This window comes from Manis javanica, chromosome X (genome assembly GCF_040802235.1).
Source record: "Manis javanica isolate MJ-LG chromosome X, MJ_LKY, whole genome shotgun sequence".
Classification (NCBI taxonomy): Eukaryota; Metazoa; Chordata; class Mammalia; order Pholidota; family Manidae; genus Manis; species Manis javanica.
In genome coordinates this window covers 58600384-58616802 of record NC_133174.1, presented here as the reverse complement: position 1 = coordinate 58616802, position 16419 = coordinate 58600384, and the positions used below count along the sequence as shown (strand labels likewise).

The window sequence follows — 16419 nt, the reverse complement described above, 5'->3', positions numbered from 1 at the left end:
TTGTGTTGATTCTCTTTTTCTCTTAATAAGTTTGACTAGAGGCTTATCTATTTTGTTTATTTTCTCGAAGAACCAGCTCTTGGTTTTGTTGATTTTTGCTATTGTTTTGTTCTTCTCAATTTTGTTTATTTCTTCTCTGATCTTTATTATATCCCTCCTTCTGCTGACTTTAGGCCTCATTTGTTCTTCTTTTTCCAGTTTTGATAATTGTGATGTTAGACTATTCCTTTGGGATTGTTCTTCCTTCTTCAAGTGTGCCTGGATTGCTATATACTTTCCTCTTAAGACTGCTTTTGCTGCGTCCCACAGAAGTTGGGGCTTTGTGTTGTTGTTGTCATTTGTTTCTATATATTCCTTGATCTCTATTTTGATTTGTTCATTGATCCATTGATTATTTAGGAGCATGTTGTTAAGCCTCCATGTGTTTGTGAGCCTTTTTGTTTTCTTTGTAGAATTTATTTCTACTTTTATACCTTTGTGGTCTGAAAAATTGGTTGGTAGAATTTCAATATTTTGGAATTTAGTGAGGCTCTTTTTGTGAGCTAATATGTGGTCTATTCTGGAGAATGTTCCATGTGCACTTGAGAAGAATGTATATCCTGTTGCTTTTGGATGTAGAGTTCTATAGATGTCTATTAGGTCCATCTGTTCTAGTGTGTTGTTCAGTGCCTGTGTGTCCTTACATATTTTCTGCCCAGTGGATCTGTCCTTTGGGGTGAGTGGTGTGTTGAAGTCTCCTACAATGAATGCATTGCAGTCTATTTCCCTCTTTAGTTTTGTTAGTATTTGCTTCACACATGCGGGTGCTCCTGTATTGGGTGCATATATATTTAGAATGGTTATATCCTCTTGTTGGACTGAGCCCTTTATCATTATGTAGTGTCCTTCTTTATCTCTTGTTACTTTCTTTGTTTTGAAGTCTATTTTGTCTGATATTAGTACTGCAACCCCTGCTTTCTTCTCACTGTTGTTTGTGTGAAATATATTTTTCCATCCCTTGACTTTTAGTCTATGCTTATCTTTGGGTTTAAGGTGAGTTTCTTGTAAGCAGCATATAGATGGGTCTTGCTTTTTCATCCATTCTATTACTCTAAGTCTTTTGATTGGTGCATTAAGTCCATTTACATTTAGGGTGACTATTGAGAGATATGTACTTATTGCCATTGCAGGCTTTAGATTCGTGGTTACCAAAGGTTCAAGGTTAGCTTCTTTAGTATCTTACTGCCTAACTTAGTTCGCTTATTGAGCTGTTGTATACACTGTCTGGAGATTCTTTTCTTCTCTCCCTTCTTATTCCTCCTCCTCCATTCTTCATATGTTGTGTGTTTTGTTCTGTGCTCTTTTTAGGGGTGCTCCCATCTAGAGCAGTCCCTGTAGGATGCCCTGTAAAGGTGGTTTGTGGGAAGCAAATTCCCTCAGCTTTTGCTTGTCTGGGAATTGTTTAATCCTGCCATCATATTTAAATGATAGTCGTGCTGGATACAGTATCCTTGGTTCAAGGCCCTTCTGTTTCATTGCATTAAGTATATCATGCCATTCTCTTCTGGCCTGTAGGGTTTCTGTCGAGAAGTCTGATGTTAGCCTGATGGGTTTTCCTTTATAGGTGACCTTTTTCTCTCTAGCTGCCTTTAAAACTCTTTCCTTGTCCTTGATCCTTGCCATTTTAATTACTATGTGTCTTGGTGTTGTCCTCCTTGGATCCTTTCTGTTGGGGGTTCTATGTAATTCCATGGTCTGTTCGATTATTTCCTCCCCCAGTTTGGGGAAGTTCTCAGCAATTATTTCTTCAAAGAGACTTTCTATCCCTTTTCCTCTTTCTTCTTCTTCTGGTATCCCTATAATATGAATATTATTCCTTTTGGTTTGGTCACATAGTTCTCTTAGTGTTGTTTCATTCCTGGAGATCCTTTTATCTCTCTCTATGTCAGCTTCTATACGTTCCTGTTCTCTGGCTTCTATTCCTTCAATGGCCTCTTGCATCTTATCCATTCTGCTTATAAATCCTTCCAGGGATTGTTTCACTTCTGTGATCTCCTTCCTGACATCTGTGATCTCCTTCCAGACTTCATCCCACTGCTCTTGCATTTTTCTCTGCATCTCATCCCATTGCTCTTGCATTGTTCTCTGCATCTCTGTCAGCATGTTCATGATTTTTATTTTTAATTCTTTTTCAGGAGAACTGGTTAGGTCTGTCTCCTTCTCATGTTGTCTCTGTGATCTTTGTCTGCCTCTAGTTTTGCCTTTTCATGGTGATAGAGATAGTTTGCAGATCTGGTACAAGTTACTGCTGGAAGAGCTTCCCTTCTTGTTGGTTTGTGGCCTTCCTCTCCTGGGAGAATAGCGACCTCTAGTGGCTTGTGCTGGGCAGCTGTGCGCAGACAGGGCTTCTGCTTCCTGCCCGTTTGCTATGGGGTTTATCTCTGCTGTTGCTGTGGGCGTGGCCTGGCTGGGACTGCTCTTCCAAAATGGTGGAGCCCTGTTGGAGGGGGAGCGGCCGGGAGGCTATTTATCTCCGTAACGGGCCTCTGTGCTCCCTGCTGCCCAGGGGGTTAGAGTGCCCAGAGATCCCCAGATTCCCTGCCTCTGGTCTAAGTGATCTGTCCTGCCCCTTTAAGACTTCCAAAAAGCACTCTCCAAACCAAAACAACAACATCAACAATGAGAGAGGGAACAGAAAAAAAAAAAAAAAAGGAAAAAATACACGATTTTTTTTCTGTCCTTAGGTGCCGGTCCCAGGCAACCACTCACTGGTCCTGCTGCCCTGTCCCCCTAGCACCAGGGTCCCTGTTCCTTCAAGGCTTCCAAAAAGCACCCGCCCACCGGTCCCGCAGGGAAAAACGCGGTATATTCTTTGTCCTCAGGCTCCGGTCCCAGGCACCCGCTCACCAGTCCCGCCACCCTGCCTGCCTAGCACCGGGGTCCCTGTCCCTTTAAGGCTTCCAAAAAGCGCTCGCCAAAAAGAGAAAAAAAAAAGGGAAAAACGTGCGATTTTCTCCGTCCTCAGGTGCCGGTCTCAGGCACCTGCCCACCGGTCCCGCAGGGATAAACGCAGGATATTCTTTGTCCTCAGGCGCCGGTCCCAGGCACCCGCTCACCAGTCCCGCCGCCCTGCCACCCTAGCAACGGGGCCCCTGTCCCTTTAAGGCTTCCAAAAAGCACTCGCCAAAAAAAAAAAACCGCTCCGGTTTCTTTCCACCCGCCAGGAGCCGGGGGGAGGGGCCTCGGGTCCCGCCGGACCGGGGCTTGTATCTTACCCCCTTCGCAAGATGCTGGGTTTTTGCAGGTGTGGATGTGGTCTGGATGTTGTCCTGTGTCCTGTGGTCTCTATTTTAGGAAGATTTTTCTTTGTTATATTTTCATAGCTCTATGTGTTTTTGGGAGGAGATTTCCACTGCTCTACTCACGCCGACATCCTGGCTCTGCCCATATATTCTTCTTTTTGTGGTAAAGTGTACATAGCCTAAAAGTTCCCATTTTAACAGTATCTCAGTATACAGTCTAGCAGCATTAATTACATTTGCATTGTTATACAACTATCACTAGTGTCCATCGCCAGAACTTTTTCATCATCCCAAATTGAAATTCTGTACCCATTAAACATTAACTTCCAGTTCCTCCCCTAGTCCCTGAAAACCACTACTCTGCTTTTTTTTCTATTAAGGGATCATTGATATACAATCTTATGCTCAGGTTTCACATGAGAAACACTGTGGTTACTACATTCCCCCTTATTATCAAGTCTGCCCCACATACCCCATAACAGTCACTGTCCATCAGTGTAGTAAGATGTTATAGAGTCACTACTTGTCTTCTCTGTGTTGTACAGCCCTCCGGGTGCCCCACCTAGATTATCTCTGCTAATCGTAATGCCCCTTTTCCCTCCTTGTCCCTCCCTTCCCACCCATCCTCCCCAGTCCCTTTCCCTTTGGTAACTGTTAGTCCATTCTTGGGTTCCGTGAATCTGCTGCTGTTTTGTTCCTTCAGTTTTTCTTTGTTCTTATACTTCACATATGAGTGAAATCATTTGGTACTTGTTTTTCTCTGCCTGGCTTATTTCACTGAGCATATACCCTCTAGCTCCATCCATGTTGTTGCAAATAGTAGGATTTGTTTTCTTCTTACAGCTGAATAATATTCCATTGTGTATATGTACCACATCTTCTTTATCCGTTCATCTACTGATGGACACTTAGGTTGCTTCCATTTCTTGGCTATTATAAATAGTGCTGCAATAAACATAGGGGTGCATCTGTCTTTTTCAAACTGGCTGCTGTATTCTTAAGGTAAATTCCGAGAAGTGGAATTCCTGGGTCAAATGGTATTTTTATTTTTAGTTTTTTGAGGAACCTCCATATTACTTTCCACCATGGTTGAACTAATTTATATTCCCACCAACACTGTAGGAAGGTTCCCCTTTCTCTGCATCCTCATCAGCACTTGTTGTTGCTTGTCTTTTGGATGGTGGCCATCCTAACTGGTGTGAGGTGATACCTCATTGTGATTTTAATTTGTATTTCCCTGATGATTTGCGATGTGGAGCAACTTTTCATGTGCCTGTTGGCCATCTGAATTTCTTCTTTGGAGAAAATATGTTCATATCCTCTGCCCATTTTTTAATTGGGTTATTTGCTTTTTGGGCATTGAGCTGTGTGAGCTCTTTATATATTTTTGATGTTAACCCCTTGTCAGATATATCATTGATGAATTTATTCTCCCATACTGTAGGATGCCTTTTTTTCTGCTGATGGTATTCTTTGCTGTACAGGAGCTTTTTAGTTTGATGTAATCCCATTTGTTCATTTTTGCTTTTGTTTCCCTTGCCTGAGGATATATGTTCAAGAAAAAGTCTCTCCTGTTTATATTGAAGAGAGTTTTGCCTGTGTTTTCTTCTAAAAGCTTATGGTTTCATAACTTACATTCAGGTCTTTGATCCATTTCGAGTTTACTTTTGTGTTTGGAGTTACACAGTAATCCAGTTTCATTTTCTTACAGGCAGCTGTCCACTTCTGTCAACGTCTGTTGTTAAAGAGGCTGTCATTTCTCCATTGTATGTCCATGGCTCTTTTATCATATATTAATTGACCATATATGTTTGGGTTTATATCTTGGCTCTCTATTCTTCTTCCTCCATTCTTTATATATTATGTATCATATTCTGGACTCCCTGTAGTCTATTCATCTATGGCTCTGTTCTTGTGCCAGTACCAAATTGTCTTGATAACTGTGGCTTTACAGTAGAGCTTGAAGTTGGGAGCATAATCCCCCATACTTTATTCTTCCTTCTAAGGATTGTTTTGGCTATTCAGGGTTTTTTGTGGTTCCATATGAATTTTAGAACTATTTGCTCTAGTTCGTTGAAGAATGCTTTTGGTATTTTGATAGGGATTTCATTTAATCTGTACATTGCTTTAGGCAGGATGACCATTTGGACAATATTAATTCCTCCTATCCATGAGCATGGGATTTATATCCATTTATTGGTGTCCTCTTTAATTTCTCCAAGAGTGTCTTATAGTTTTCAGTGTAGAGGTTTTTCACTTCCTTGGTTAGGTTTATTCCTAGGTATTTTATTCTTTTTGATACAATTGTAAATGAAATTGTTTTCCTGATTTCTCTTTACGCTAGTTCATTGTTAGTGTATAGGAAAGCAACAGAATTCTGTGTATTAATTTTGTATCCTGCAACTTTGCTGAATTCAGATATTAGATCTAGTAGTTTTGGAGTGGATTCTTTTGGGCTTTTTATGTACAATATCATGGCATCTTCAAACAGTGACAATTTGACTTCTTCCTCCCCAATCTGGATGCCTTTTATTTCTTAGTGTTGTCTGAATGCCATGGGTATGACCTCCAGTACTGTGTTGAATAAAAGTGGGGAGAGTGGGCATCCTTGTCTTGTTCCTGATCTTAGAGGAAAAGCTTTCAGCTTCTCACTGTTAAGTATGATGTTGGCTGGGGGTTTGTCATATATGACCTTTATTATGTAGAGGTATTTTCCCTCTGTATCCATTTTGTTGAGAGTTTTTATCATGAATAAATGTTAAATTTTGTAAAATGCTTTCTCAGCATCTATTTAGATAATCATGTGGTTTTCATCCTTATTTTTGTTAATGTGGTGAATGATATTGATTTATGAGTATTATACCATCTTTGCATCCATGGAGTAACTCCCACTTGGTCATGATGGATGATTCTTTTGATGTATTCTTGAATTTGGTTTGCTAATATTTTGTTCAAGATTTTTGCTTCTATGTTCATCAGGGTTATTGGTCTGTTATTTATCTTTTTTGTGGTGTATTTGCGTGGTTTTGGTGTTAGAGTGATGCTGGCCTTGTAGAATGAGTTTGGGAGTATTCCCTCCTCTTCTACTTTTTGGAAAACTTTAAGGAGGATGGGTATTAGGTCTTCTCTAAATGTCTGTTAAAATTCAGTGGTGAAGCCATCTGGCCCAGAGATTTTGTTCTTGGATAGTTTTTTGATTAACGATTTATTTTCACTGTTAGTAATTGGCCTGTTCAGATTTTGTTTCTTCCTGGGTCAGTCTTGGAAGATTGTCTTTTTTATAGGAAGTTGTCTGTTTCTTCTAGGTTATTCATTTTGTTAGCATATAGTTTTTCATAGTAGTCTCTAGTAATTCTTTGTATTTCGGTGGTGTCCATTGTGATTTTTCCTTTCTCATTTCTGATTCTGTTGATATGTGTAGATTCTCTTTTTTTCTTGATAAGTCTGGCTAGGGGGTTACCTATTTTGTTTATTTTCTTGGTTTCATCGATTCTTTCTATTGTTTTATTCTTCTCAATTTTATTTATTTCTGCTCCAATCTTTATTATGTCTCTCCTTCTACTGACTTTGGGCTTCATTTGTTCTTCTTTTTCTCTTGTCAATAATTGTGAATTTAGCTTGTGCTCTTGGGATTGTCCTTCCTTCTATAAGTAGGCCTGAATTGGTTTATACGTTCCTCTTAGAACTGCCGTTGCTGGGTCCCACAGAAGTTGGGGCATTGAGCTGTTGTTTTCATTTGTCTCCATATATTGCTTGATCTCTGTTTTTATTTGGTCATTGGCCCATTGGTTATTTAGGAGCATGTTGTTAAGCCTCCATGTGTTTGTGAGCCTTTTTGTTTACTTTGTACAATTTTTTTTCTAGTTTCATACCTTTTGGTCTGAGAAGGTTGGTACATTTTCAATCTTTTTGATTTTACTGAGGCTCACTATTCTGCTTTTTGTCTCTATGAATTTGACAACTCTAGGTACCTCATGTAAGTGGAATCATACAATATTTATCCTTTTGTGTCTGGCTTAATTCACTTAGCATTATGTGTTCAAGGTTCATCCATGTTGTAGCATGTGTCAGAATTTCCTCTCTTTTTATGTCTGAATAATATTCCATTGCATGTAAACACCACATTTGTTTACCTCTTGATGGCTATTTGGGTTGTTTCCATCTTTGGCTATTGTAAATAGTGCTGCTATGGACACATATATTCAAGATTTTGTTTGAACACCTTAGTTAATTCTTTTGGGTATATACCCAGGAGTGAAGTTGCTTGGTCATACAGTAATTCTATGTTTAATTTGTGGGGGAATTGCCACAGCAGCTGTACCATTTGATGTTTCTACCAGAAATATATGGGGGCTACAATTTCTCCACATCCTCACTAATACTGGTTATTATATGTTGTTTTAATCATAGTCATCCTCGTGGGTGTGACATATCTCATTGTGGTTTTGATTTGCATTTCCTTAATAGTTAGTGATGGTGAACATTTTTTCATGTGCTTTTTGGCCATCAGTATATATTCTTTGGAGAAATATCTATTAAAATCTTTGCCCTTTTAAAAATTGGGTTACCTTTTCATTGTTGAATTATGAAAGTTCTTCATATATTCTAGAGTTATATAGAAAATCATGTATCAGATACATGATTTGCAATATTTTCTCCCATTCTGCATGTTGTGTTTTCATTCTCTTAATATCTTTTTTAGAACTGCTTTATTGAGACATAATTCATATAGTAATTTACCCATTTATGGTACACAATTAATTAGTTTTTGGTGTATTTACAAAGTTGTTCAACTCTCATCAGAACAAATTTTCAAACATTTTTATCACTCCAAAAATAAACCCTATACCCATTTACATTTACTCCTCCACTGTATTTTTCTTCAAGATTTCACTTGATGTATTTGTAGTTGATGTTAATAGCTACTGAGCTCTGTAGTCAGCCTAAGGTGCAAGCTTATGATAAAGTTTCCTACACTATAATATAGAGAAGATAACTTTCCTGGTATAAATGGGTTTAGAACATTTGGAAATTTTCCCCTGAAACGCTACTCTATAAAAACAACAGTCTTGTAATTATATTTCTTAAGGGATCCATCCGTGTTTAACGCCATTGAAGGCCAAATATCTACACACTAACATTACTTTGAGAATGCCTGTTTATTTCAGGTGAGTTGTTTAACAAAAGTATTATGCTTATTGATTTCTAGTGCTTCCTCCAACTCTTAAAATTCACTCAGGAAAGTAATGAAGGGAAACAACATAGGGAACACTTGTTTCTAAATTTAGTGTTCATTATTCCTAAAGTTGGAGTCACCAACGTTGCAGCTTAGAGAAAGATCAGGAAGGAGTCAGCAGGCTGCTTTAGCCTGAGCCTTACAGATGCCATTATCTTCATGGCATTTCTAAAACCAGTGTCTGATCTGTTGTTTTATAAGTCCAGAAACTTAGTTTTCTCAGTTCATTGAGAGATTATCAGATTCAGAACTAGAGTTCTGTAGCCAATAGACCAGAAATACCACTGTAGTGTTTTTTCTTAAATGTGTATAGCATTTGTAATTTTTCCTTTTTAAGAACTTTATTTTAATTAAAAGTAACAGATTTGGAGAAAAAATGAGTTGAGAAGCAAAATAAATAATAGGATTAGAAATACAAACCAGCACCCTTCCTTGGGACAATGAACCCAGTATCTTTCCTGAGTGGCAGCTGACAGTGTCCAAGGGGCTGGAGACTTCACGGCCAAAGGCAGAACGAGGCCTCAGTTTGGATCCCAGGTTGGACAAACCAGTCACAAAGGAGACTTAGGGGTATTTAAATATGTTTCAAATTTTACATGACAATGAGGAATTGTTTTTAATGTTTTAAAGTATGATAATGCTTATTTGGTTCTATTGCAAAATGTTATTCTGAAAAGCAGCATCCTGGAAAAACATTTGGATTCATTTGCAGCTTGGACAAGCCAATGCAGAGGCATGCCTTGGGAGTTTCCCTCTCTAAAAACAACTGTTTCAGCAGGACATGGACAGTTATTGGACTTTCGGTGTGGGCCAGCACTTCATATATTTTCTCATTTCATAGTAGCCATGTGCTTTTCCTTTTTGTAACTCTTTTAATTGAAAAAGTAATATGTGTTTGATAAAAAATATTTAACCTCCTAAAAAAATACAAAATAGCAATTCTACTTCTAGGTATATACCAAAAAGAATTGAAAGCAGGGACTCGAGCAGATATTTGTACACTCATGTTCATAAGCAGTATTATTCATAAAAGCAAAGGGTGGAAGCCATGCAAGTGTCTATCAATGAGTGATTTGGGTAAAGAAAATATAGTTTATACATACAATGGAATGTTACTCAGCCTTAAAATGAAGGAGATTCTGACACATATTAAAACACAGATTGAAGACATACTAAGTAAGATAAGCGATTCACATAAGGACAAATATTATATGATTCAACTTATATGAGGTACCTAGAGTAGTCAAATGCATAGACAGAAAGAAGAATGGTGATTGCCAGGGACTGCGAGAGGGGGACACGGGGAGATATTGTTTAATGAGTCTAGAGTTTCAGTCAAGGAAGATGAGAAAATTCTGGAAATGTATGATAGTAAGGGATGCACAGCAACATGAATGTACTTAATGACACAGTATACACTTAAAAATGGTTAAAATGGTAAATTTTATGCTATATATATTTTACTACCATAAAAAAGAATTTGCTTATATGAACATGATTACCTTCTACTATCATACCACTGAAATAAATAGGAGTGGTTAGAAACAAACAAAAACATGATGTGCCCAGCTCCACTAAAGGAATATGTATGTCACATGGTCCACCATACGTGTGGTTAGTAATAGCACCTACATCTTTGGGTTGTGTGACTCAAATTAAATCATCCATGTCAAATATATAATTTCACCTTTGAAGCATAAGCAGCATTCAGTAAATTTTAGGTACACTAACCAGGTTTCCCCCTCCATGATTAGTGCTGGAGACACGCTGACATAGTCTTTTCCTGCTCCATTTTTGCCAAGATGGCATACAGACCATTTCCTTTCTATTAATACATCATTTTCCCCAGGTAAATTGCAATATACTTCATCAGGCCATAGCATAATTCAGTTACATTCATACCAATTCATTCTAAATCTAGTGTAAATTGATATAAAAATGTCAAGTTCCTAATAGCTAAATGGCCAAAAGATATATTTTACAGATGTATTGTTTATTCATTTCTCTAATAGGGAACTCAGTGAATTGTTCTCTACAATATCTTCCCTTAGAGTAGACCCCTCAACATGCTACCCTCTACCTCCTGGGAAGAACTAATTACTCTGACCTTTGTATCCCTGTAATACTGTATATGTACTTCTCATATAGCATATATTCTCCTTTACTAGAGTGTATAGCCTGTGAGGTTCTCAAAGACGAAGCCTGTATTTTAATTCATCTTTCTATCTCAGGTCCTTAGCATGGCTTCAGGTACATAATATTCACTGAGTGACAAATGACTTCATTTTGTTTTTCTTTTAGATTGAGGCACATACAACAAAATGCACAGATCTTAGTGTACAGCTCGATGAATTTTGATGCATGTATGCACTCATGTAACCACCACCCAGCTTAAGACATCAAATGTTCTCACTAATTTTTTCCCTCTTCACCCACCCATTCCCCCTACTCAATTTCCCTATGGCAACACTAGTCTGTTTCTCTGTGTTTATAAGCCTATTTCTGTTTTGTTTATTTGTTCGTTTGCTTTGTTTTTTAGATTCCACATATAAGTGAAATCATATCATATTTGTCATTCTCTGATTTATTTATTTAACATAGTACCCTCTAGGTCCATCTATGTTGTTACAAATGACAATATTTCATTCTTTTTCGTGGCTGAGTAATAGTCCATTGCATATATGTAACTGCATATCCATTCATAACTTCTTTATCCATTCATCTATTGATGGACATTTAGGTTGTTTCCATATCTTGGCTATTGTAAATAATACTGTAATAAGCGTAGGGGTTCACATGTCTTTTCAAATTTGTGGTTTTATTTTCTTAGGGTAAATTCCAGAAATAGAATTACTGGGTCACATGCTATTTCTATGTTTCATTTTTTGAGGAACCTTCATACTGCTTTTTACAGCGGCTGCACCCATTTACATTCCACCAACAGTACACGAGGGTTCCCTTTTCTCCACATCCTTGCCAACATTTATTATTTCTTGCAGTGAGTTCAGTTTTGAACATGTTGAGTTTGGGGTTCTGACAAAGCACAAAGTATCTTGCAAGTAGTTATAAACTCAGTTCCAAAACTCAGAGAGGTTGAGGATGGAAATAAATATTCAGGAGTTGCTCACAAAAGTGAGACTGAAACTAAGTACATCAATGGGTAAAATTGCTAAAGAAAGGAAATATGGAATAAGAAGAAATTAAAAGTCATTGGTCTGTATAGTAAGAAGAAGGCCCTACCCTTAGGTCCACGTTCTCAAAGTGTGGACCCTCTGCATTACCTGGCATGCTTATTTAAAATTCAGATTCTCAGATCTATTTAATCCATTTCTTGAGTTAGAATTTAGGAATTTGCATTACAACAAGCTTCTCTGTTATGTTCATTAAGGCTTCCAATGATTTTAGGCACATTGAGAAAGCCTCTTTAGATAGTGAATATAGACAGAATCACCTAGAGGACTTCATTTTCCATAATAAACATATATCATTTTGAAGTGAAAACATATTTAAAAGTATGGATATTGATGTTTAGTGGGCTTTTAGGTTCATAGTTCCTATGTGCACAATATACCTTCACATTTATCTTTTCTGTAGTGAGCCATTCCCTCCCACCCCACCCCCAAATCTGCCTAATCCTGTCTGGCTTTCAGAATCAAGTGGCTAAAGGAAGAGAAGTTTAGTAAAGGAACTTGGGGTCCCCTTTTTTTTACTACTTTTTTATTGGTACCATTTCCCATTCCGAAACAGTAACTAAAATAGCAAAAGCTAATTTTCAATACAAACCCTTTTATATTAATAGTTTCATGGCAGGTCAATGTCATGTTGCCTATTCACGGATTATGAGGATTTTCCAAGACAAGGAGCCCCTAAAAAGTTGGAAACATTCAACCCTTATGCACTTACTACTTTGTCAAGGTGCTGTAACTTAAGACCACACAGAGATAGTAAACTGTAAGGGTTGTATTTAATATGAAGGGAAGAATGGGCATACAGAGTTATAGCTCCAAGTCTGTCACCTCAAAGACCTGCAGCCTTTTCCCAGTTCTCTCTGCTTGCCCAGTCACATTCCTGTAGGAAGTAAAGCTATCATAAGGGCTGACCTTAAGCCAGAATTTAAATGTTTTTTTTGTGTGAGATCTGTGTGATGATAGTCAATGTAGTTCTTTCTCTCTCTTCTCACCTGCATCTTTGTCCCCACCCCCACCACCACTAATAACATTTTACAACTACTGTGCCTTATCTAGAAGTGAAATACCAATCCAGAGAGCTCTAAATGCCAATACAGAAATGGAACTTCAGCAGAGCAATGTCCATTCAGTATTTTGTGTCCAGGGCAATTTTTGCTGATCCCAGACTCAGGCTGAGGCCATAATTCTTGAGTTTACTCACCCCAGACAGTCAGAAACTAGATGTACTTGGAAGATAGGAAGGAAGATGGGAAGAAGTCTGAAGTGGCTGTGCAGAACAGTCAACTTGGTGTCAGTTAAGGGAAGCTTGGCCTCACCTTAAACCCTTCTAAACTATTCTATTCTTATCCCTGAAACCTTCATGACCCTTGCCTTTCTGTTCCTTTCCAGGTGACCAGGATGATGTCTAAAAGAAGACAGGAAGCTGTAGTAACATGCAAAGCAGATTTTCCTTTAGGGAATGTTCTTGGTTCTAGATTCCAGACTTCAATCTTTTTATTCAACTTACATTTTATGAGTACTTACTTATGCCAGGTATTTCATGAGACTTTGATAAGAGATTAGGTAAGAGTTAGTCCCTATTCAAGAAGAGTTGATAATTTGGTGGGGAACACAAACGGTGAACAAATAATTACCATGTCATAAAGTGTAAGTACTAAAATAGAGGTCCTTATGGGAGTGCCATCAGAAAAAATTCTCACATCGGTCCAGTTTCTAGGTCTGACCACTCCAAAGAAACTTTCAGGTGGGGTCTGAAAGCTAATAACACAAAGTCTGCAGAGCTGAGTTGAGAGGTAGAGGCTTGCCCACCACACTAAGAGGCAGGGAGGGGGTGGTGCACTCCAGGGGCTCAGCGAATGCCTTCACCTGCTTGCTCATTGCTCCTGTGGGCCCTTAAGGATCTCCTTTGGTTTCCTCTTCTGACACCAGAGCTGCTGGAAGATAAAAACTGAGGTGTGTTAAAAACTTGGGGAGTTTGACATTTAGTGATGACTTAATGCCCATCCTTCTTAAAGTTTTCCAAAAAGTAGAAGAGGAACGAATACTCCCAAACTCAATCTACAAGGACAGCATCACTCTAATACCAAAACCAGACAAAGACACCACAAAAAAAGAAAATTACAGACCAATATCCCTGATGAACAAAGATGCAAAAAATACTCAACAAAATATTAGCACACCAAATTAAAGAATACATAAAAAAGATCACCCATCATGATCAACTAGGATTTATTCCTGGGATGGTACAACATTAAAAAATACATCAAAATCATCCACCACATCAACAAAAAGTAGGACAAAAACCACATGATCATCTCCATAGATGCCGAAAAAGCATTCGACAAAATTCTACATCCATTCATGATAAAAACTCTCAACAAAATGGATATACAGGGCAAGTATCTCAAAATAATAAAGGCCATATATGACAAACTCACAGCCAACATTATACTTAACAGCAAGAAGCTGAAAGTTTTTCCTTTAAGGTTGGGAACAAGACAAGGATGTCCACTCTCCCCACTTTTATTCAACATAGTGCTGGAGGTCCTAGCCACAGCAATCAGACAACACAAAAAAATAAAAGGCATCTAGATTGGCAAGGAATAAGTTAAACTGTCCCTGTTTGCATATGCCATGATACTGTACACAAAAAACCCTAAAGACTCCACTCTAAAACCACTAGATCTTATATCTGAATTCAGCAAAGTTGCAGGGATACAAAATTAATACACAGAGATCTGTTGCATTCCTTTATACTAACGATGAAGTAGCAGAAAGAGAAATCAGGAAAACAATTCCATTCACAATTGAATCCCAAATAATAAAATACCTAGGAATAAACCTAACCAAGAAGTAAAAGACCTGTACTCTGAAAACTACAGACACTCATGTGAGAAATTAAAAAAGATACCAATAAATGGAAACACATCCCATGCTCATGGATTGGAAGAATTAATATTGTCCAAATGGCCATTCTGCCTAAAGCAATCTACAGATTCAATGCAATCCCTATCAAAATACCAAAAGCATTCTTCAATGAACTAGAGCAAATAGTTCTAAAATTCATATGGAACTGCAATAGATCCTGAATAGCCAAAGCAATCCTGAGAAGGAAGAATAAAGCAGAGCAAATTATGCACCCTGACTTCAAGCTCTACTACAGAGCCACAGTAATCAAGACAATTTGGTATTGGTGCAAGAACAGAACCATATATCAATGTAACAGAGTAGAAAGCCCAGATATAAACCCACGCATATATGGTCAATTAATATACAATAAAGAGCCATGGATATACAATGGGGAAATGACAGTCTCTTCAACAGCTGGTGTTTGACAAAACTGGACAGTTACATGTAAGAGAATGAAACTGGATTATTGTCTAACTCCATACACAAAAAGTAAATTTGAAATGGGCCAAAGACCTGAATGTAAGTCATGAAACCATTAAAACCTTAGAAGAAAGCATAGGCAAAATCTCTTGAATATAAACATGAGCAACTTTATCCTGAGCACATATCCTCGGGCAAGGGAAACAAAAGCAAAAATGAACATATGGGACTACATCAAACTAAAAAGTACAGGAAAGGAAAACATCAGCAGAACAAAAAGCATCCTACAGTATGGGAGAATATATTCATAAATAACATATCCAACAAGGGGTTAACATCTAAAATATATACAGAAATTACACGCCTCAACACCCAAAAAGCAAATATCCTAATTAAAAAATGGGTGGAGTATCTGAACAGACACTTCTCCAAAGAAATTCAGATGGCCAACACGCACATGAAAAGATTCTCCACATCATTAATTATCAGGGAAGTGCAAATTAAAACCACAATGAGATATCACCTCACAGCAGTTAGGATGGCCAACATAGAAAAGACTAGGAACAACAAATGCCAGTGAGGATTTGGAGCAAGGTGAACCCTCCTACCCTGCTGGTGGGAATGTAAATTAGTTCAACCATTGTGGAAAGCAGTATGAAAGTTCCTCAAAAAACTAAAAACAGAAATCCGTGTGGCCCAGGAATTCCACTCCTAGGAATTTACCCTAAGAATGCAGGAGCCCAGGTTCAAAAAGACACATGCACTCCTATGTTTATCACAGTATTATTTACAGTAGCTGAGAAATGGAAGCAACCTAAGTGTCCATCAGTAGGTGAATGGATAAAGAAGTTGTGGTATATATACACAATGGAATATTATTCAGCCATAAGAAGACAACAAATCCTACCATTTGCAACAACATGGATGTAGCTAGAGGGTATTATGCTCCGTGAAATAAGCCTGGTGGAGAAAGACAAGTATCAAATGATTTCACTCATCTGTGGAGCATAAGAACAAAGCAAAACTGAAGGCACAAAACAGCAGCAGACTCACAATATCCAAGAATGGACTAACAGTTGCAAAAGGAAAAGGGACTGGGGAGGGCTGGTGGGAAGGGAGGGAGAAGGGGATTAAGGGGCATTACGATTAGAACACATAGTATAGTGGGGGGGGGCACAGGGAAGGAAGTATAGCACAGAGAAGAGAAGCAGTGATTCTATAGCATCTTACTACACTGATGGACAGTGACTGTAATGGGTTATGTGGTGGGTACTTGATAATGGGGGGAATCTAGTAACCGCAACGTTGGTCATGTAATTGTATATTAATGATATCAAAATAAAGAAAATGTTGGTGGAGTTTGAGCAGAAGTCCATTTAAATTG

At 38.1% G+C, this 16419-nt stretch overlaps 1 protein-coding gene across 2 annotated transcripts in view; it reads left to right on the top strand.

Moving 5' to 3' along the window:
• Positions 1–16154, top strand: part of SNX12 (sorting nexin 12) — a 119523-nt gene extending 103369 nt beyond the window's left edge. The window contains exon 5 of one of the 2 annotated variants that reach the window (XM_037002785.2): positions 13095–16154. In XM_037002785.2, coding sequence (XP_036858680.1) covers positions 13095–13268 — 174 coding nt within the window. In that variant the 3' untranslated portion in view covers positions 13269–16154. Of the gene's footprint in view, positions 1–8370; positions 8404–13094 lie in introns of those variants that run through there. The other variant, XM_073228105.1, reaches the window with a different exon arrangement.
• Positions 16155–16419: the final 265 nt, after the last annotated feature.